The sequence below is a fragment of a genome, unplaced genomic scaffold (genome assembly GCF_019419815.1).
Source record: "Pyrus x bretschneideri cultivar Hongxiangsu unplaced genomic scaffold, Pyrus_bretschneideri_v1 Contig4, whole genome shotgun sequence".
Classification (NCBI taxonomy): domain Eukaryota; kingdom Viridiplantae; phylum Streptophyta; class Magnoliopsida; order Rosales; family Rosaceae; genus Pyrus; species Pyrus x bretschneideri.
The window spans coordinates 8,534,570-8,554,707 of record NW_025999723.1 but is presented as its reverse complement, the minus strand read 5'-3'; the positions used below and the strand labels follow the sequence as shown (position 1 = coordinate 8,554,707).

The following is a 20,138-nucleotide window of genomic DNA, read 5'->3' as shown; positions in this document are numbered from 1 at the left end:
TTTGAGCTTGTGGGTACATAATACTTGGTAAACATAGACATCTTCTCAATGAAGCCCTAATATTTCTTGCTTCCCAAGCATGTATATGGAAAAGCATTAAAATGAGCACATGCACTAGATTTTAAAGATTAGGATCTTTCTTTTTCCAATGTTACATCTTGGAAATTGAAGTGCTCATCTCGTAGTTCCTTGTATCCATACAATTTTCACTAAGGATAACTAAGTCAAAAAATTATATTTTTTAGCTACACCTCTACTGAGTAATAACCTCTCTTAGGGGTAGCATCGGATAGATTGGTCGGGTTAGACTTAAATCTGTTGGCCCATCCGAACCTAATAGGCTCAGGTTGCAATTTTTCAAACTCATCATCAATTGCAACCTAACAAACTCAAATCATTCTTAGGCGAGTAGAGTTGGGCAAGTTTCACAAATTTTGATTGATTGATTTCTTTCTTCTTTCTAATCAAAGTAATGTCAAACGAGACTAAATCATGTGAATCCATGAAGTCATATCATTACATGTTACTAATACATGAGTTTTACTATTCAAAGTTACTAAATTTCATGTGCAATTCTATTTAATATACAATGTATGTTTAAGAATAATTGTCATCCCAGTGGATCGGTTTCAATCGAGTTAATAAACTTCAAACCAACCTAACCTACCTATATTGAACGGGTGGTCAGGTGTTTACCCAAATTTAATGTTTTAAATTTTGGAACCCAACCTATATCGGGTGGGTTGATTGGTAGAACAACTTAAATGCTCACCCATAACCTCCTTAAAGTTATAAAACTGGTTTGATTCCAATATTATGATAATATAAAGGCTTTACTATAGTATAGAAGATAAGAACTCATTTAGACGTACGTTTAAAATAGCTGAAAGTATTTTTAGAGAAATATTCGCAGATTCCAAAAGCACTTAAAGTGCTTCCCAGTGATTTACTTACATAAAGCACTTCAAGTACTTTATCATGATTTACTTGCATTTTTACTAAGAATTAGCTCCAAAAATATTTTCATCAAAAGTGCTTTAAGTTATTTTAAAATCACTTCCAAATGAGGCAATAGCCATATATTGATATTTGAAAATGATTTATTGTTTTAATAACAAATATTTTGAATATAAAGACACCAAACAACCGCTTAATTTTTAATTGCATCTTGAAATATGGCCCTAAGAAAAATAAGTTGAAAATATTAGAACAGCTTAGCAATTTTCAATTGTAAATGAACTTGAAGAAAGTTGAGGTTTCATTATAAAATGAATTGGTAATATGGAAAATAGCCAAATCACTTAAAAAGCACATATAAGGTCTCTTCTCTCAACAATGTGAGAAACACTCTCAACACGCCTCATCACGTGTGTCAAATTTCTATACCTAGCATGTGGACAACACAACTTGGGTGACGTGGCACACATGTTGCTATTGGGCTTCATCCAAGGGACAACATGCCCTGATACCATGAAGAAAGTTCAGGTTACACTATAAAACCAATTGACAATATACAGAATAGCCCAACTATAAGCACATGTAAAGTCTATTCTCTTATAAGTGGAACTCATTCTCAAATAACTATTCTTACTTTCGTTTTTGGTTGAATCATACTAAATGTATGTCACAATAAATTGATCCTGAACTCTTCATTTATTAAATAGTGAAATTAAGTAACATATTTTTTTTTTTTATTAATGTGTCCTAAAAATAGGATATCAATCATGTCAACCACTGTATTATAACATGTAAAATCAACATTATGTGGTCTGTATATACACAAATATTTCTCTATCAGGTGTCCTAAAAATAGGTTAAACAATTTACCTCAATGACAGCTTCCATGGAAACTCTTTAAGTGAATCCGCCTGGGCCGCCACTCCTTATAATTTTCACAAATTAAACAAAATATCCTTTACAACAAGTGATCATTTACCATAACGGTGGAAAGATATTGTGCCTTTACGTGTGGGCTCAAATTTCGTCGATAACAAATTTAACATTTAACTTACTAACGCTATCGCCTCGACTCAAAAAAATAAAAATAAAAATAAAATATCCTTTAGTAATTAATATGCTAAACATACAACATTTATTATGAGCGTAAAATAGTAAATTTGAGAGACGTATTTCTCTTATTCACTTATGGGTAATTCAAATATTAACCTTCACAATCAAATCATCTTGGATATAAAGAGTTTATTTGCACGCACGTTAGCGCATGCAGAAATGATGCAGCTGGACAAACGCGATTCTCTGAAAACTTAAAACAACGTTTATTAAAATGAAAAACTAAAGAAAAATACTTGAAAACTTTGAGTTTTAACAATAAAGATAAAAATAAAGGGTAAAGTGAATAGTACCATGATTGACTTTTTAGTGCAAAAATGTGGTTTTTTGTTAAAGTTAACAGTATCGGGAGTTTTTCGTTAAAATTCCTTATTAAAAAGATAGTGTTTGATTCCGTCAAACGTATATGTTTTCATTTGTTTCAAAATCAAAATCACAGTTGTTGGATTAAAAAAATAGAAAACTTCATTTAATCCCTAAAAAAGATGAGTTTTAGACTTTAACCTTGTGTAAGATTAAAATCCAATTTTAGTCCTTAGTACATTTAATCATATCATTTATTAGTTATATTTTGATGTTTTATTTATCCTTTTATTTTTATTTTAATGTTTTATTTCATTCATCGTAATATATTTTAATGTCTACATTTAGGTAGCTAATTCTTTTATAATTTATATTCCGATAGCAATTTTGTATGTTCTTTATTTAGGTACATTAATATATTTGAATATTTCGGTATATCCATCGGTACAAACATATAATTACATTGATTCAATATAATGCATTTCATTACGTACATTTTGGTACACACATTTGAGTATTGACTTTTAGGTACATTAATTCAATATATTATATTTCGGTAAATACATTTAGGAACGTACATTTTGGTACATACATTTCGGTATTGATATTTAGGTACATACATTTCGGTATTGACATTTAGGTACGTACATTTTGGTACATACATTTTGGTACGTACATTTTGGTACATACATTTCTGTATTGACATCTAGGTACATTAATTCAATATAATACATTTCGGTACATACATTTAGGTTCATTATAATATATTTCGGTACAATCATGTAGGTTCAAATATTTTGGAACAAAAAAGTCAATTTTATATATTTCGGCACAATCATTTCTGTACACTTATGTATTTATATATTTTTGTATCACAAATGTCTTTTAATATTTTCTCATTTTCGTTCATTTATAATTAAAAAACTAAATATGTGCATATTAATAAAATTAAAATTTAATATGAAGAGATTAAATAAAAATACACATTAAATAACAAAAATTGAATGTAAATTTTGATAAAAGCACTCTTCAAGGGATTAAATTGAATATTTAATCTAGCACCATATTTTTTTTTTAATTTTAATCTTTTGCAAGGACTAATGTTCAAAAACCCCTTAAAAAAATGTAAAAATTCTTAGAAATCTCTACAAATACCTACTTCTTCAATCTAATTTCACACCATATTAGCACACTAAAATTTTAGGGTAAATCTTTGTTTACTACCCTCATGTTTCATGGTTTTCAACATTTAGTACATTAAGTTTTTTTCGTCCCAGAGTCATACTTAAAGTGTAAATTTTGGGACAGTCTCATAAATCTGTTAGTCAAATTGTTAAGTCTGCCGTTAACTGATGATGTGGCACCTATGTGGACAATGACTGGGCGCCATGTGTCATTAAGGAGTCCACGTGGAATATTAAAAATAAAAAAAAACAATTTTTAATTTAAAATTAAAAAAATTAAAAAACCAAACCTAAACCTAAAAAACCAATTTGGGTTCATCTCTCTGTTTCTTCTTCCCTACCCAATCCAGCGACCAACCCCTCTTTTCTGTTTTCCTTCTCTGCTCCGCCCTTGCTGCCTACCCGACGACCCCCTTCCTCCCTTCTCTCCTCGCTCAACTCCAAGTATCTCTCCCCCCACGCCTCAATCAGCACTGCCACCGTCCCCTCGCTCCAGCAAATCACTGAAACTCTTCCATAATCTACTCACCGACTCCACCATTCCCCAAATCTCCTTTATGACCCTCAACGGCCTCAAATCCCCGCTCTTGTCCAGTTTTCAACCTAAGACCAGACAACCCATGTCTCAAATTCTGACCTAAATCGTCACCATTATCGCTTCTCGAATCTTCAGCAGCTCCGACCAGCTATGGAAAGAGCTCATCGACTATGTTTATGTCTCCATTACCGGCTCCAACGTCACTCAAGAAGTCCAAGAAATGGGATTCAGGATTCAAGGCTCCAACGTCTATCTCACTCACTTTCTCTCTCTCTAAAAAGAAACCCTAACTTTCTCTCTCCAAACATTTTTTTTCCGATTTCTCTCTCTTGGATTCGTGTGGTTATGGGCCTTCAATGGTGTGAGATTAGGGCTAGACCTGCGAGATTGTCAATGATCTAGAGCAAAGAAACATGAGAGGGGAGGAACAATGGCTTCGGCAAAGAAAGAGAGGAGAAAAATAAGGGAGGGGGTCGGGGTTGAGGTAGGGGACGGAGAGGTATGGGTTTAGGAGGAATGTATAAACTTTTGGTTTTAGTAAAAAAAAAGTTGGGATTTTTCATGGTTTAGGGGGTATTTGGGGCTGAGATTTGATATGGGTTTTGAAAGTTTTAGCTCGATTTTTGTAGGGTTGTTGATTTTTCTGGATTTTAGAGATGAAAATTGAGATGGGTTTAGGAAGAGGGGTTTGGGATGATGTAGTTTTAGAAGAGAGAAGGGAGGGAATGGGTGCGGGTTGCGAGAGAGAAAGGAGGGAGAGGGTGCGGGAGGATGAGGGAAGGAGATGAGGCAAGGGGTTGGTGGGGGAGGTAGAAGACAGGTTTTTTTTTTTTTTTTTTTTGAAATTTTTTTTAACCCCTTCTCAGAAGAAAAAAAAAATCCACGTGGACCCTTTAATGACACGTGGCGCCCAGTCATTGTCTACATAGGAGCCACGTCATCAGTTAACGGAAAACTTAACAGTTTGACTAACAGATGTATGAGATTGTCCCAAAATTTACACATTAGTATGACTCTGGGATGAAAAAAACTTGATGTACTAAATGTTGAAAACCACGAAACATGAGGGTAGTAAACAGAGATTTACCCAAAATATTAAGAGAAATAAAACATAGTCCATGCACCATTGGAAATAGATCATTATAGCGCTACACTATTCATTTAAGAACTTTGGTGTGCATAACTAGGAATGAGGGGAGGATTTTTGCTTACTACCCTAAACTATGGTGTATGCTCACATACATCTAATCATATGTGATGTGTTATTTTATTTAACCTTGGTTTTTTTTTTTCAAAATTGAAAAAGTAACATTTAGTGTGAAAGTTAACCAGAGTTAGGTAAAATGACACGTTGCAGATGACTAGGTGTATGATGAACATACACCATAGTTATGGTGGTGAGCCAAAATGCTCGAATGAATGAGGACTAAATCTAGAAACAGCTGTTGGAGATGACATGTATTACGGTCTAGTGGTATTTCTTCACTCGTAAGTGAGAATCTTAGATTCAAATCTCCGGAATGACAAGTTCGCAACCAATTTATTTCTCACCCCCTTAATAGAAACGAAAAAAATAAATAAATTGGAAAGCTTAAAAATAAGAGAAGGAAAGGGAATCAAAATAGTTCTCGTAGTCGATCTGGTTCCTTATTTATTGGTATTTGATTATAAATTTTAAGGATATTGCACTTTTTTTTTCCTTCTAACGTGTGAATAAACACATAAAACGTTAAGAAGTGAAATAATTTACTTACCCATATATTAGACATGTTATTAATATAAAAAACCATAAAGTATAAAAAATGGGACAACACTTATGACAAACCAAACAACCGCTAGCATAGAGAAAGACTTACACGAAGGATTGATCATCACGCGACACTGAATCCATTTCATGTCAATTTGTCGGTTATGAATTGAAAACCCAACTAGAAGCGAAGGCCTAATAAATAAAATTTGTCACAACTCGTCCATGCAAGTTACCGTTCCCCCTCCATTCCTCACATCAGACGGTCCACCCTCTCCTCTCTTCCCGCCTCGTACCCACCAAAACTCTCTCTCCAGTCTCTTTCTCTCTCCAAAAATTAAAGCGGCCGTTTCGAAAGGATATCAGGCCCACACGATCTCATCTCTCTTCCCTCTCTCTCTTCCCCTCTCTGTAAAGTTTTCTCTCTAACCCTTGGGATTGTTCCAAAATTCTTCGCCTATATTTTCGATCAGAAAAGCTTCACCTTCTCGTACATTTGATCGTGTATACATATATACATATACATTTGTTATATTTTTTTTCTGTACATATAGCAATTGGATTATTGGTGTAGCTCCCTCGTAATCAGTTCTGTGACGTAAGTCCTTGCCGTTTGATCATTTCTCCGGTTTCAGTACCAATTTCGATACAATTTATGAAATTTACAATGACTTTGTATGTTTTGAGGTTGTTTTTTGGTGTGATCATATATAATTGGGTTTGCTGATTTTGATGTTTTCCTTGATTTGTCCCAGGATTTGTTGGGGATTTGATCGTATTGTTTTGATCGATGTGAAGGTAAAGGTACGAAATTTTCATTTCGAATATTGTTCTTTTTCTAGTATTTTATACTTTTTGAATTGTGTAATTATAAGGTTTTTTGATCATTTGGGTGCACCAAAAGTTAGCCAATTGTTACTTTTCTTAATGATTACGATTTTTCGTGCGAAAACTAGCTGAATTTTGAGAATTTCTGTTAATTTCTGTGTTTTTTTTTTGTTTGTTTGTGATAATTTAGAGTTGTGGAAATGACTACTGGCAGTAACATACATATGCTATCAACCCGAGACAGTAATCGGCAAGGACCCAATGGGAATTTAGAAGATGCTTTACAGAGTGAGCTTGAATTGATTCTGAGAGAGCAGCGCAATCAGCATGCCATTCATCGGGAGAGGGACATGAATATGTATAGGAGCGGCAGTGCCCCGCCAACTGTTGAGGGATCGCTAACTGCTGTCAGTAGTCTCTTTAGGAACTCAGACTTTAGGGATGTGACTAGTAGGATTAGTAATAACAATGGGGTTTTGTCCGAAGATGAGATTCGATCTCATCCTGCATATCTTTCATACTACTATTCACATGATAACATTAACCCAAGATTGCCTCCACCGTTGTTGTCAAGAGAGGATTGGCGTGTTGCACAAAGGTTTCAGGGTGGCGGGTCTTCTTTTGAGGGCATTGGAGACTGGAGGAGGAAGAAGTTGGCTGATGATCGTGATAGTTTGTCGCTGTTTGCCACGCAGTTGGGGCTACAAAAGGCAGAGAACGATATGATGGAACTGAGGAATGCTAATGGGAGCAATCTCCCTAAACAGACTTCATCTGAGTGGCTTGATAGAAGCTCAGATGGTTTGATTGGTTTGTCGACAACTGGGCTTGGTGGAAGGAGAAAGAGTTTTGCTGACATTTTTCAGGTAATCTATTGTGAAGACTTTCTTCTGTATTATTTATGTAGTTTCTAGGTTAGACTTTGATTGCATGGTTTTGTACTGCATTTTTTTTTTTGGATTCCCTTTAACTGCTAATCTTGACATTTGTTTCTTTCTCAAATTTTGTATGCCTTAGTATTTTGATGCTGGTGATACCTGCCCGTTTTGATTAGTATTTCAGTTAGATGTCAGTTTGAAGCTTGCATTACAGATAGCTTTTAGTTTACATTTGATATTTATTGCATAATACACGAGATCACACATTTTCCATAAGGGCTGGTTCACCTTCACACAGGGATGCAGAGCAAGGATGTAGCTAAGATCCTAAAAGCATGATCCTGCTCTTAGAATTACTCTTGCAACTATATGTGGTGGCATCTAATGGAACCTTTCCATCTTGCTAGCTGTTGTATTATATGCGCATGACATGTTGAATGCATCATGCTGTACTTTTATTTACCACTGTCTAGGTTCTCATTTCTTTTGTCATTTTTTTTCCTTTTCCTTTTCAAATATCCAGAAAAGGTGCAGATGAATATTAGTTGCAGAAAGTTTTCATTATTCATATTCTTTAATTGATATGCTTATACCTGCACTTTTCCAAGTAAATCCAAACAATTTGGTTTGGAAAGAAGTGCTTTGGTGCTATTTCTTGTTTCTTTTTTTTGTGTCGTGTAATTAATAACTGACATATGCTGCAGGAAGGACTTGATCAAACTGCCTCCTTGTCAGGTCCCCTGTCAAGGCCATCAAGTCGTAACGCATTTGGTGATATCATGGATTCCACAGGCATGGCTGATCCCCATCCAGTTGGGTTATCTAATGGAGTGGAGTCTGCAGAGGGTATGCATAATGGAAGAGCTTCACGTGGCCTGGTGGGAGTTCAGAGCCATGGGTCAACAACTTCTAATTCCTTTGCATCTGCTGTCGGGCCTTCTTTGTTAAGAAGCAGAACCCCTGAACAACAACTACTTGGGAGGTCTAACAGTTTTGGCCTCCCCCCTGTAGGGAGTAGAGTTTTCCCAACCGAGAGGAAGAATGTTGCTAGTCTAGATATTCGAAATGATCATTCTTCCAGCATGAATGATCTGGCGGATATTTCAGTCAATTTTTCTGGCTTAAGCCTGTCAAAAATTAGACCTGTAGATGATGATAGACGTATTCAGTCGCAGCTTCATGTGGATCTTGATAATCAGCATGATTTTCTGTTTAAGATGCCAAATGGGCATAACCAGAGGCTGCAGCAGGAACTGTTAGAGAAGGCAAATGCTGAAATTTTTTCTCTTCCTACTAATTATGCTCATCTAGCAAAGAAAAATGGAATCATAACAAACCGTACTACATCCACTGGGCAAGCTAATTTTTCAAGAAGAACTTCTTCTCCCAGTCTTTACTCAAACGGGAGTGCTTCAGACTTTGGAGCTTTGGAGGGATCTAATGTTCCTTACCAAGAAGCAAATACGCCAGGTTTGGACTTTGATGGCCATGTTGCTGGGACCTATCCTGTAAATCCGAAGTTGAATATGAAAATTAATGATCATCTTGATGCAGGTAATTGTGTAGTTTCTTAAATTTCATCTGCAACAATTTTTTTATTTTTAAAACCAGCAGAGTACCTTGGTTGAATAGTCAGGTAGCACTTAGCATTGACAATCTCTCTCTCTCTCTCCCTCCCTCCTTTTCTTTTTCAGGTGCAGTAGCTAGAGGTGATGAACAAGGTCTGAACAGACTGGGAAACAAAGTAGGGCCTGGTCTCCATTCTTCTGTTATGGACCCATCTTATATTCAGTTTTTGCAAAGAACTGATTATGCAACACGTAATGTAACTAGTCCAAGTGGTTATCCTCCGAGTAAAAACCACTTTGGTACTTTGCATGGAGACTTAGAGGGGCTTCAGAAGGCATATCTTGAGGCATTGCTTGTTCAAAGGAAGCAACAGTATGAGTTGTCACTTTTAGGTAAATCTGGTGGTTTTAATCATGGTTATTATGGGAACCCACCATATGGGCTTGGTATGTATCCTGGAAATCCAATAGAAAATTATCTGCATCCTTCTATTGGGCCTGGTAGTCCAATGTTTGAGAGTGAGAAGATTGCACGCTTTAATTCTATGTTGAGAAGTTCAATGGGAGGGTCAGTTAGCTCCTGGAACTCAGACATTGGAAAGGACCTAGAACGACGACATGCATCATCATTATTAGATGAATTCAAGAACAACAAGAACAAGTCTTTTGAACTTGCAGACATTGTTGATCATGTAGTGGAATTCAGGTATATATAGTGTTTTCTTTAGTGTATATTCTTCTTAGGTTGCTTTGGCAGCAATTCTGACTTCAATTTCTTCTGCTCTAAATTGTAGTACCGACCAGTATGGAAGTCGCTTTATTCAGCAGAAACTAGAAACTGCCACTGTGGAAGAAAAAATGAAGATATTTCCAGAGATTATTCCTCATGTTCGCACCTTGATGACTGATGTATTCGGAAATTATGTCGTACAGAAAGTATGATTGATCTCTTTATTTCAAATACTTGAAATTTCCTTCCTTCTATTTAAAATTATTAATTCTATTGTTCTTGAAAATTGCAGTTTTTTGAGCATGGTACAGAAAGCCAAAAAAAAGAATTAACCAGCCAACTTACTGGCCATATTTTGCCTCTCAGTCTTCAAATGTATGGTTGTAGAGTGATCCAGAAGGTGACTTCCAGATTCTCAAAATCTTGATCTACTTGTTTCTATCTTTTTAGCAATGCCTTTCCACGTGTTAGCTTCACACTTTTGATCTGCCTCAAAATTTGCATAGCATGTATATGAATTCCTTTTGTCCAGTTTTTACTTTGGCAGAACTCTTTCTATCATAGTGTATGTTGTTACTCGTGCCACTTACATGCTTCATTGCTACGAGCAAATAATGTATTATATTGTATTTGCCTAGCAGTAGCTTCATGTGATGTTCGTATTGGGTGAGGAAAAAAGACAGTTGTAAATGAAATTGGAGTGTTAGAAAAATCCAAGAAAGATGCCTTCCACATGTTACGTATAAACACAATGCTAGTGTCTTGTATAACCTTCATTGTGACAGATGACTGTATATGTTACTCTGCTTCCCTCCTCTGTTATGAAACGATGCTTTGGCACATGGAGAAAAACAATGACCCAATCATCATATTATTTAAGCATTGTTTAACTCTGGTATGAGATGAATTGCACTTGGAAAATAAGTATAAATGCTCTAAGTTTTACACCAGGCTTTGGAAGCAGTTGATGTGAATCAGCAGGCACAGATGGTGTCGGAGCTTGATGGTTCAATCATGAAATGTGTTCATGATCAGAATGGGAATCATGTCATTCAGAAGTGTATAGAATGCATCACTCAAGATAAAATCCAATTTATAATTTCATCCTTCTATGGGCAAGTTGTCGCACTATCCACTCATCCTTATGGTTGCCGGGTTATACAGGTTAGTTGTGTTTGCATCTTCTTCCCCTGTGTAGGGATTCTTTATATATTACTTGTGTGATCCCTTTTGGTGCCTACAGAGGGTTCTGGAACATTGCAATGATTCAAACATGCAACAAAAAATCATGGATGAAATCATGCAATCTGTATGCATTTTGGCACAAGATCAATATGGAAATTATGTCATTCAGGTATTCAATACTCAGTATATATATGGTTGAGCTGCTGGGTTATATTTATTTGTTTAGTTTTTCCATAGATAGCCATGGATTTGTTTTATTTTGTTTTTGTTAAACGAGTTATGTTCCAGAAAATGTGCATTGTTTTGGATGACATGTTTTCCAAACAAAGGGAAAAAGAACATTGGATTTTTGTGCATGAGAGGTCATATTGGCCTAGCAGTAACTTAATTGCTTAGCAAATATTATGAACCTAATAACCAGAATTCTTCTTGTTTAAGATTATTCTGGGCAAGTGTACAAAACTGGATTCCGAGGTACTTTATATTTTTGTTTTCATTGAATAGATCGTACGCCTTGTAGTTTATACTATTCATGATATGGCTCCTGTGATGTCTTTTTTGAGATTCTTCTGAGCATTAAGACAAAACTGGATTCCAAGGTATTTGATTGTCTTTTTCTTTGATTGAAAGCCGATGTGGTTTATGGTGTGTTCTCACTTTTGTTTTCACAACCGATAGTAGTCGTGTCATGTCTTTGCTTTAAGACCCTGTGCTATTTTTGATATGTAACATCATCAACTATATATACCTGATGGAAATACTCGTGTACATATCTTCAACTGTGCGTATCTAATATAAATACTCATGTTTGGTAGCACATCCTTGAACATGGTAAACCGCACGAACGGACTGCAATCATCCACAAGCTTGCAGGACAAATTGTGAAGATGAGTCAGCAGAAGTTTGCTTCTAATGTTGTGGAGAAGTGCTTAACTTTTGGGAATGCTGAGGAGCGTCAGTTTTTAGTGAATGAGATGCTGGGTTCGACTGATGAAAATGAGCCCTTACAGGTCTAAAATTAACGTTTTCCATACCAAAGATAGTATATGCTTTCAAGATAGTCTATACTAGCTATGGAAATTTTAACATGAAATTAGCGTGTTGATCAAATTTTTTGATGCATAACCAGAAATTTCAAATGCAATTGTGCAGGCCATAATGAAGGATCCGTTTGGAAACTATGTTGTGCAAAAGGTTCTTGAGACGTGTGATGATCATAGTCTTGAGTTGATTCTTTCTCGCATTAAGGTTCATTTGACTGCCCTGAAGAAGTACACCTATGGCAAACATATCGTTTCTCGTGTCGAGAAACTCATCACAACTGGAGGTGAGCCTTTTCCTACGTATTCCTTGTACAGATTTGCAAAGTACAAGACCTCTAACAGATTTTGATCTATCATATGCAGAAAGGCGCATAGGGTTGTCAGCTTCGTATTCTTCTTGAGGAGCCCAATCTGGAGCGAGCAAAAGGCATTTTTCCTGTTGCCACCATGAATAAGTATGCACCTGTTGTACAGCTAACATGGACATTGATCTTAGCAAGTTCGATCGATACAGAGAAGCTATAGTTGTAAATAAGCATGGAATCTGGAGGCCCCTGCGATATGATGTTTTTGTCTATCCGCCTCCTAGTATATATTTTGGCTCGCCGGATCTAATCTGGCCATGAAAAAACTCGGCATGGAAGACGGTCACCCTTGGGCTCGAGAATTTACCGGTACAAGGTTCAGTGTCTGTATTACGTTCTCAAGTGTAAATGGTTAACTGCATTTTGAAAGAGAGGGTAAATAGGGAGTGTTTATATATGTTGGGGCTTTCGACTTTGAGAATTACTTAGTGTAAATATACTGCAATTTTCTCGAGGATATACATGTTACTAGTCTTTTTGCACTTGTCTTTTCCCTAAGTTTTTTCTTAGATGTTTGTCTGTTATTTCATTCAAAGAGAGAGAACTCCAATCCATAATTCAATAACAAGAAATTAGATTTATCGAAGGTTAGTTGATTCCATAACAATTCGTTCTCCGATTCATGATAGTTCCTCCCTCTGCAACGAAGTTTGAATTCTATTTTTCGTAGTTTACAACGTCTCCAGAATAGAATAAAAAAATATTTCCAACTTCTTTTCTAATTTTGGTAATTTTGAACTCCTGTCAAACATTTAAGTGGAATTCATTTCCATGGGGATATGAAGGGAAAATCATTGACTAAGAACACTCTGCAATCTCCTTTCCATCTTCATTTTCCGAAACGCTAAATAAATCGGATTTTCACTCTCCGATTCTTCAAGATCACGGCCGACTCCCTCATCAAAGCAATGTGCTTCATCCTCACCCGCAAAAGGGATGCCTACCGAGTACCGATGGCAGACTCATCACAGTAAGCCTGTTTGAGGATTGCAGTGCAAGTCTTGTTCCTCAAAGACAAATAAAACATATGGAGATGCCTCTCAAACACCTTGTGCATTTTTTTGGTAGGAATTTGATTAGTTAGAAAAGCAAATATAAAATCTGAATTGGCTTTTTAGCTAAAATGGTCTCTGAAATTTAAATAACTCCTCATTTTGTTGAAAAAATATGTTAAATAAGATCAAAATGAACCCTCAATTCAGAACAATAGGCCAAAATAATTTGACAAAAATTGAGGATATTTTCGTTATTTTATTTTTGTTTAATGGAGATTTTTCATAGAATGACCAAAATGATTGATGATGGACTATGTCAAGGACTACTTCTATTGATTTCAAATCCCAAGAACCAAAGTGAGGAATTATGCAAATCTCATGAACTATTTTGGCTAAAAAGCCATTTGAATTTTAAAGTTCGTAATTTTTTTTTCAATGAACAAAAGGTTAAGCCTTTCAAAAATTAAAAATAAAAAAAAAAAAAGGTATATGTTGTAAATAGAAAATTGAGATGGATCTCTCTACTTAGTTTCTTGGGTAAATTACAAATGTCAATGTCATACCTCATCTTACAATTTCATACTTCCGTCAGTTATTTGTCAATTTCTCCATTAAACGCTGACGTGGCTTGAGGTGGGATCCACTTTCTATTAAAAAATTAACTAAATATTAAAACAAATCAATTAAATATTAACTAAATATTAAAAAATTAAAAAAAAAAAAAAAAAAAACCAAATGCACATCCCGTTCCCCACCCCTCCCCCCCCCCCCCCCAAACAAATCCCCTTCCCATCTTCCCCATCAGTCCCCCCCCCCCCCTCCCCCGGCCCCCAAAACCTTCATTCCAAACCCAGAACCCCACCCCCACCTCCTTCACAACACCCCCCCCCCCCGCCCCCCCCAGCCCTCTTCTCCTTCCCGAGCCTCCCAACCACCTCCCTATCCTCCACTCTCTTCACCTCCCTTCCCATTCAAAACCAAAAATAAAAAAATAAAACAACAAATTTGAACCCAGATCGTCGCACCCCACCCAACACTTCCTTCCTGTCAAAGTCGACCACCTCAACTAGTGGGAAGGGGATGGGGAGTTTCAGGGGAGGGGGAGGGGGATCTGGGTTTGGTTTTTTGGTTTTATTTTATTTTATTTTTTTTTTTTTTTATTTTTAGTTAATATTTAATAGAAAGTGGGTTCCACCTCAAGCCACGTTAACATTTTGACAGACAAATGAAATTGTAACAAATTCGTAGATGAGGTATGATATTGACATTTTTTAAAGATGGGGTATGAAACTGTAACTGACTCAATAGTTGAAATAGTTTTATGTAATTTACCTTATTTTCTTATAATTAGAAAAACAGTTTAAAAATGAGTTTAAAAAGGGCCCAACCAAGTTCGAACCGGTGACCTCTTGATCTGCAGTCAAATGCTCTACCACTGAGCTATGGACCCCTTGATTAATAATATTTTAATCAAAATTGGTTTACATCATAACATTTTTTTTTTTAGGAATGAGGACCCTCTCCGAATCTTTTTTGTGAGGATTCTAGAGATTCTCAAATCGTGTCCTTTCATCGTACATCGTGCGGTCAGAAATTATTTTAAATTAAATATGAATAGTATTTGACAAAAACTGACCGTACGATGTACGATGAACGGACACAATCTCCGAATCCTCCTAGATTTTTTAGCGCCACAAATTTTCATTTCTTCAAATTCCAGAAGAAAAATCAGTACTAACCATAAATGATCCTCTTTTTTTTTAATTTTCTATAAATTTCTAAATAACAAACCACCATAACCAAATGATCACATGTCCATTCCCATGGTGCTATGGGAGATTCTAGCATACAAGCGGAAATATATTCCCCTCGTTTTAAAAGGTTTTTAAGTATTCTGATTTTGTCCAAAACAACAACAACAACAAAACCTTATTTAACTAAGTTTTTAAGTATTCTGATTTTGTTCAGCTATATAAATATTAAAACACCACTACGCTTAGTTTTGCATCAAGTCTACTTCTAATTTTCTCCAATTTCTTATAACATTTCTAAACATTACGCAAAGGTACAAAATTGATTGGAAAGAAAGATTTACTATATTTGAGAATAAAAAGGATGAATTTATTTACATTAAGAAATGACAAATCCTCTATATCAAAGGTATGTTAAAAAAAAACAATCTAAATCAAAGAATATGTAACATGTACAAGAACTCGGTGAAGAATCATCTTTCGGTGCAAATGCAGAAGAGCAGAAACAAGCAAGGGAACGCCATTCTGCCCCGGCTCCAAGGAGCCAATATAGACAACGTCAACACGAAACTGAAGCTTCCTCAACCGAAAACTAAAACTCGTTGCAAATGTCGATTCCTGGTCTCAAAGTTTCCACCATTTCTTCTTTTTCTTTAAGCTCGGGGGAGGAAGTTCTGAACACGATAACAAAATACAACGGAAAGATAACAAATGTTAACACCAATATTATCATTTCATTTGTCCTTTTTAATCCCAGTAGATGTATGTCAAAACCGATTATTTTCATTTACCTCCTTCGGGATAAATTGAATTGTAATGCACCTCAGCCCAAAAGCTCAAGCAGATAACTGCACAAGTGAACTATAAGCAAACATGACCGAATAGTGACGATTAAAGGGGGGATGAAGGAAGGAAACATATAAACTTCTAAAACCGTTACCTCTGTTGGATTTTTCAACGTGTGGAAGGATCTCAATGTAACATGTATCCCGGAAGGAAGTTATTACAAATATCTTTACACCATACTGCAATAAAAGAGTGGATATGTCAGTTGACAAATGAATAAGTTTCTCTGCGACCTGACGAACACCCACGTAAAAGCAATAGATCAAGTCTTATACCGAATCTGAGGCCGCCTGCAATGTGACATGATCACCCCATTCACCATTCCTATTTCATCCATGTCAATAAGCATTAGTAAATAAGCAAGAAAAAGACGTAAGCTTTAGGATAGAAAATCATGGAAAAAGAGACTAGCACAATACTTGCTCATCTTCTTTAGATAATCAGCATAACCCATAGGAACATAACCCTCATACATTTCGGGGTGACTCTTCAGCTGAGACATTAAAAAGATGAGTAAAAAGAGTTAAAATACTAGATATCATCTGCAACACCGAATAACTTAAATTTAACTACTAAAGATCAACTTACTGAAATGCCAACCAACCTGTTGAATAATTTGGTCTCTTACAACACCATGGTATTCAGGAGAACGATATAGTTGATCAGATAAAGCACGAAACTAGGAAAATAAGACAATAGCAACACTATCAACTTAACTGAGAAGAGGACTCTGCAATATTGCAAGTCATAACAAAGATAGCATACAGTTATATATGTCAAACTACATGTAAAAACATATATACATTTGTGCAGTGCATTTACAATCTAGAAAGAAAGAAGTATCGAACGAGTGTAGAAATGGGAAAGTTGTCTCACTCTAGATTGCATCAGATTATTCATTGTGAACATTGATGTACTTCAACAAAAATTGGAAGCTCGGTAAATTCTTGTTTATCATTCAAAATTAAAGGAAAAATGATAGACCGATCGTTTATGTCTAACAGCAAAGAGGCAAAATGTGTAACTATGCAGTATACTTCAAGATTTTCAAGCATAAGAAATTAAAAGTAAAATAACACCAACCTGACAGTTACCATCTCCCTGGACCTTACACTCCACCAAATCATACAACTGCAGTCTGTTAAAAAAAAAAGAAAAAGATCAGACATCCCAAGTGAAACACTCAGTACCAATTTCATATTTAATAAAATTACACCAACAGGGTTAAAAAAAACAAGCGCACACACAAAGACTGAACATAAAAAAAATGACAGAATATAATCTGGAAAAATATAATTGGAAGCAATGACACTATAGCTCCCAGGACACACAAACATTATGTGTTTGGAGTGATATCAATATGTTTTTAACTTTTCAAGTTGACTCTGATTGCATGTCAATCACAATAATCTAACGGCCAGTACAGGAACCCTTCCACAGTTTTGACAAGCGCTTTTTATTGGTAATTTTAAGTGGTAAGGGTTGACCATCATGAGAATCAGCAGCAATATACAGGATCTAGTTCAATATCATGTTACAGCTATATACTTGAATTGTATCCCTTTTTATAACATAAGAAATTGACAAGTCAAGTCTATGAAAAAATCGGAGACCGAAATACACTTTGACAACACGTCCCTGGCAACAATTGATTACTCTTACAACTTAAGTATATAATACAGGGAAATAACATAAAATACCTTTCTAAAAGCCTCTGATGATCTGATATCTCTTCATCCTCTGAGGGTAATTTCTCGTTCGTTTTAGGAATATGCTGCCAAAAGAATGATCATAGTGTGAATCCCATTTTGCAAGAAAAACAAATATTAAAATTTTGTAATGGCAGGCTGCAATCAAGTTTGCTAACAAAAAAACAAAAATAGATGTGCATGCTGTGTTGCCTACACCACCAATTCTATGTCTGAATCCTGGTCAACATTCCAGGATAAAACATTTGGAAACTTATTTCCATTTTGTCTGAGAGCGAGTACAGAAGGGATATTTGGAAGTTCAATATGTTCCTAGTTCCTACACGAGCAGGTTACAGATGTCTTGACAAAATCACTTCATGGTTCTGATTTCCTTCGACATTTTCAAACTTAAACTTAAACTGAGTTACCCCAATTCGCAGTACCATGTCAGCAGTTGGTTTTGTAAAGTAGCTTCAGTTGTAAGCAATATAGAAAGTATAAATACCTATTCTTATTATTTTCCTATTAACGAATATTGTAACTGCAAAAACTTACAGAAAAATACAGAAATTCATTTTCTTCTTCCTCAATATTTCGTTTCATCAGTTCTTCAAGATTTCATTTCCTCAGTTCTTATAAGATTGTTATGAATGACAATGGACATCTGATCTATTTTCACACCATCCCCCAAATAAAAATATAAGAAACTAATTTCTACCAATTTAAAATTGCCCGTGCTCAGTTTATCATGACTGCAGAAGAAAGTTCCAAACACTGAGCAGTCTGCTCACAGGACGTGTGTCCTAAGTACAAGTACATATTATACACAAAGTTATTCTTTTTGGCAAGATGAAAACAGATTTTCGTTTAGTTTGTATAACCCTAGCTCACAACTTGGTGTGAATGCATGCAATTGTTTTATCCTTCTGTTCTGTTTTGTTTTTCTCAGAGAGAGATAAAGATAGCGATTTACCCAATTCAAAACAGAAACAATATGGCAGGACCTAATAACCAAAAGCACTGATTTATATATTCGGATAGATCACTAGCAGATGATATGAATAATCTTTCGATAATTAAATGGCAGCCCCAAGACGCCATAAAAGTTAAACTTACAGGTACCGAAGCCATCTGATTCAATCTTCTCCCTACTTCACCATCAAGAGAAGATTCATCTGTTATGTCCAGCAAGTGCAAAAAGTCTTCCCCATTAATTGAGTATTCTCCTTCGCAGTGATCATTTGCTTCGTTGTTTCCAATTCTCCTTGGATCATGCGCCTCATGTTGCTTATTTCTATAATCATCGGTATCCATATTTCTGCCAAAGTAATTTACTGCATCCTGAACATTTTCAAGCCCTACAGATTTCCAACATTTCATCACAATAAGGAGAACAAATACAGAAACACAAATCAGAGAACTAAACGAGAATGTCAACTTGCGGTATCCCATACCAGTACCATTGTGCCTATTTGAAGCACCAAGCCAATCCTGCGCAAGAATTGACGCTTCTAACTGCCCATCTCCATAACCAGAAGCTCCTGACTTTTCTACAGAAGTGAGCCTTGACAACTCTTCTTGATAAGCTTGAGCTATAATCTCATCATTCTCCACATTACAAGGCTCAACATAACCTTCTCTAACATACTCTACTTGACTAAAATCCTGGTCGTATTGCGTAACAGTACTATGAGAATTATCATTCGACATCGTGCAAACATCCAAGAGATGGAGACCCCATCGAACCACGTCGGGATCAAGATTATATGTTGTCATCTGCTTGTGTAACATCTATATAGCAACACTACCTCTGCTCCTCAAGTACCTAGCAACCCCATTAAATTTCAATAACCGAAAAAAAACTCGAAAAGGGTATAAACATAACACTGGAAACAACATCATTTGCAATCTATTAAACTAAGTTCGCAATCATATAATCGATTTCCTCAAAATCTATCCACAATTTCAATCAAAAATGGGAACTTTATACCAACCCAACAGTAAAATCCAAAAGTAGAAACAAATAAATTGCGCATCAAGTCCTGAAAACTGAAATTCCACAGAGTAGAACATGAATCACAAAACCCTAATCCCAAAGAATCCAAATTGTTCAAATCGAATCCAGAAAAGCTTCAAACTTTGAATTTACAACGTACCCAGCAAACTAAAAAAAAAAAACCACCTTTGAATCCAAATTACGGTATTGGGGTCGGAAGAATCCAGGGAGCCAAACGGGAAGGGGTCGTGAATGCACACGCCACCTGGGGGGAGGAAGATAAGAAGGTGTTTGTTGAAATTAGAAACCGCCGTCGGGTTTGCGTGTTTTGTAGAAAATGGAAAATTCCCGTTGGGGTTTATGTACGGCTCGCTTTTTGTAATGGGAACCTGAAGCACAGGGAAACGAACCGGGCCCCAT

At 35.9% G+C, this 20,138-nt stretch overlaps 2 protein-coding genes and 1 non-coding gene across 7 annotated transcripts; 1 reads left to right on the top strand and 2 right to left on the bottom strand.

Annotated features, from left to right (window-relative positions):
- The first annotated feature begins 6,085 nt into the window (after window positions 1–6,085).
- LOC125467964 (pumilio homolog 4-like) lies at window positions 6,086–12,921 on the top strand. 3 transcript variants are annotated; one of them, XM_048565474.1, is made up of 12 exons: window positions 6,086–6,440; window positions 6,598–6,646; window positions 6,861–7,536; window positions 8,253–9,102; window positions 9,249–9,822; window positions 9,911–10,052; window positions 10,139–10,246; window positions 10,798–11,010; window positions 11,090–11,200; window positions 11,847–12,041; window positions 12,184–12,358; window positions 12,438–12,921. In XM_048565474.1, the coding sequence occupies exons 3-12, from the start codon at window positions 6,871–6,873 to the stop codon at window positions 12,473–12,475; spliced, it is 3,072 nt and encodes a 1,023-aa protein (XP_048421431.1). In that variant the 5' UTR covers window positions 6,086–6,440; window positions 6,598–6,646; window positions 6,861–6,870; the 3' UTR covers window positions 12,476–12,921. The 3 variants fall into 3 exon arrangements, with proteins under 3 accessions (XP_048421431.1, XP_048421430.1, XP_048421429.1); XM_048565473.1 differs by having other exon boundaries at window positions 6,087–6,440; window positions 6,598–6,640; window positions 9,243–9,822; XM_048565472.1 differs by having other exon boundaries at window positions 6,087–6,440; window positions 9,243–9,822.
- A 1,891-nt stretch (window positions 12,922–14,812) lies between these two features.
- Window positions 14,813–14,884, bottom strand: TRNAC-GCA. The gene has a single exon. It is a non-coding gene; the product is annotated as a tRNA-Cys (tRNA).
- A 623-nt stretch (window positions 14,885–15,507) lies between these two features.
- LOC125468745 (OVARIAN TUMOR DOMAIN-containing deubiquitinating enzyme 9-like) lies at window positions 15,508–20,138 on the bottom strand. 3 transcript variants are annotated; one of them, XM_048565078.1, is made up of 11 exons: window positions 19,905–20,138; window positions 19,183–19,547; window positions 18,839–19,080; window positions 17,732–17,805; window positions 17,115–17,169; window positions 16,636–16,710; window positions 16,451–16,524; window positions 16,307–16,355; window positions 16,126–16,210; window positions 15,977–16,033; window positions 15,508–15,859 (listed from the first exon to the last, which is right to left on the bottom strand). In XM_048565078.1, exons 2-11 carry the CDS (start codon window positions 19,511–19,513, stop codon window positions 15,810–15,812), a joined length of 1,092 nt encoding a protein of 363 aa, XP_048421035.1. In that variant the 5' UTR covers window positions 19,514–19,547; window positions 19,905–20,138; the 3' UTR covers window positions 15,508–15,809. The 3 variants fall into 3 exon arrangements, with proteins under 3 accessions (XP_048421035.1, XP_048421034.1, XP_048421033.1); XM_048565077.1 differs by having other exon boundaries at window positions 19,177–19,547; window positions 19,879–20,111; XM_048565076.1 differs by having other exon boundaries at window positions 19,177–19,547; window positions 19,905–20,103.

Bases quoted from the DNA above. Each gene is read 5' to 3' on its own strand.
- LOC125467964 (XM_048565473.1), top strand. From the start codon at position 6,871: ATGACTACTGGCAGTAACATACATATGCTATCAACCCGAGACAGTAAT. The intron at 9,103-9,242 runs GTAATTGTGTAG...TTTCTTTTTCAG, and splicing joins TAATGATCATCTTGATGCAG to GTGCAGTAGCTAGAGGTGAT. The intron at 9,823-9,910 runs GTATATATAGTG...TCTAAATTGTAG, and splicing joins GATCATGTAGTGGAATTCAG to TACCGACCAGTATGGAAGTC.
- LOC125468745 (XM_048565077.1), bottom strand. From the start codon at position 19,513: ATGTTACACAAGCAGATGACAACATATAATCTTGATCCCGACGTGGTT. The intron at 17,806-18,838 runs GTAAGTTTAACT...TTCTTTTGGCAG, and splicing joins ATCAGATGGCTTCGGTACCT to CATATTCCTAAAACGAACGA. The intron at 16,711-17,114 runs GTTGGTGTTATT...TTATTTTCCTAG, and splicing joins AGGGAGATGGTAACTGTCAG to TTTCGTGCTTTATCTGATCA.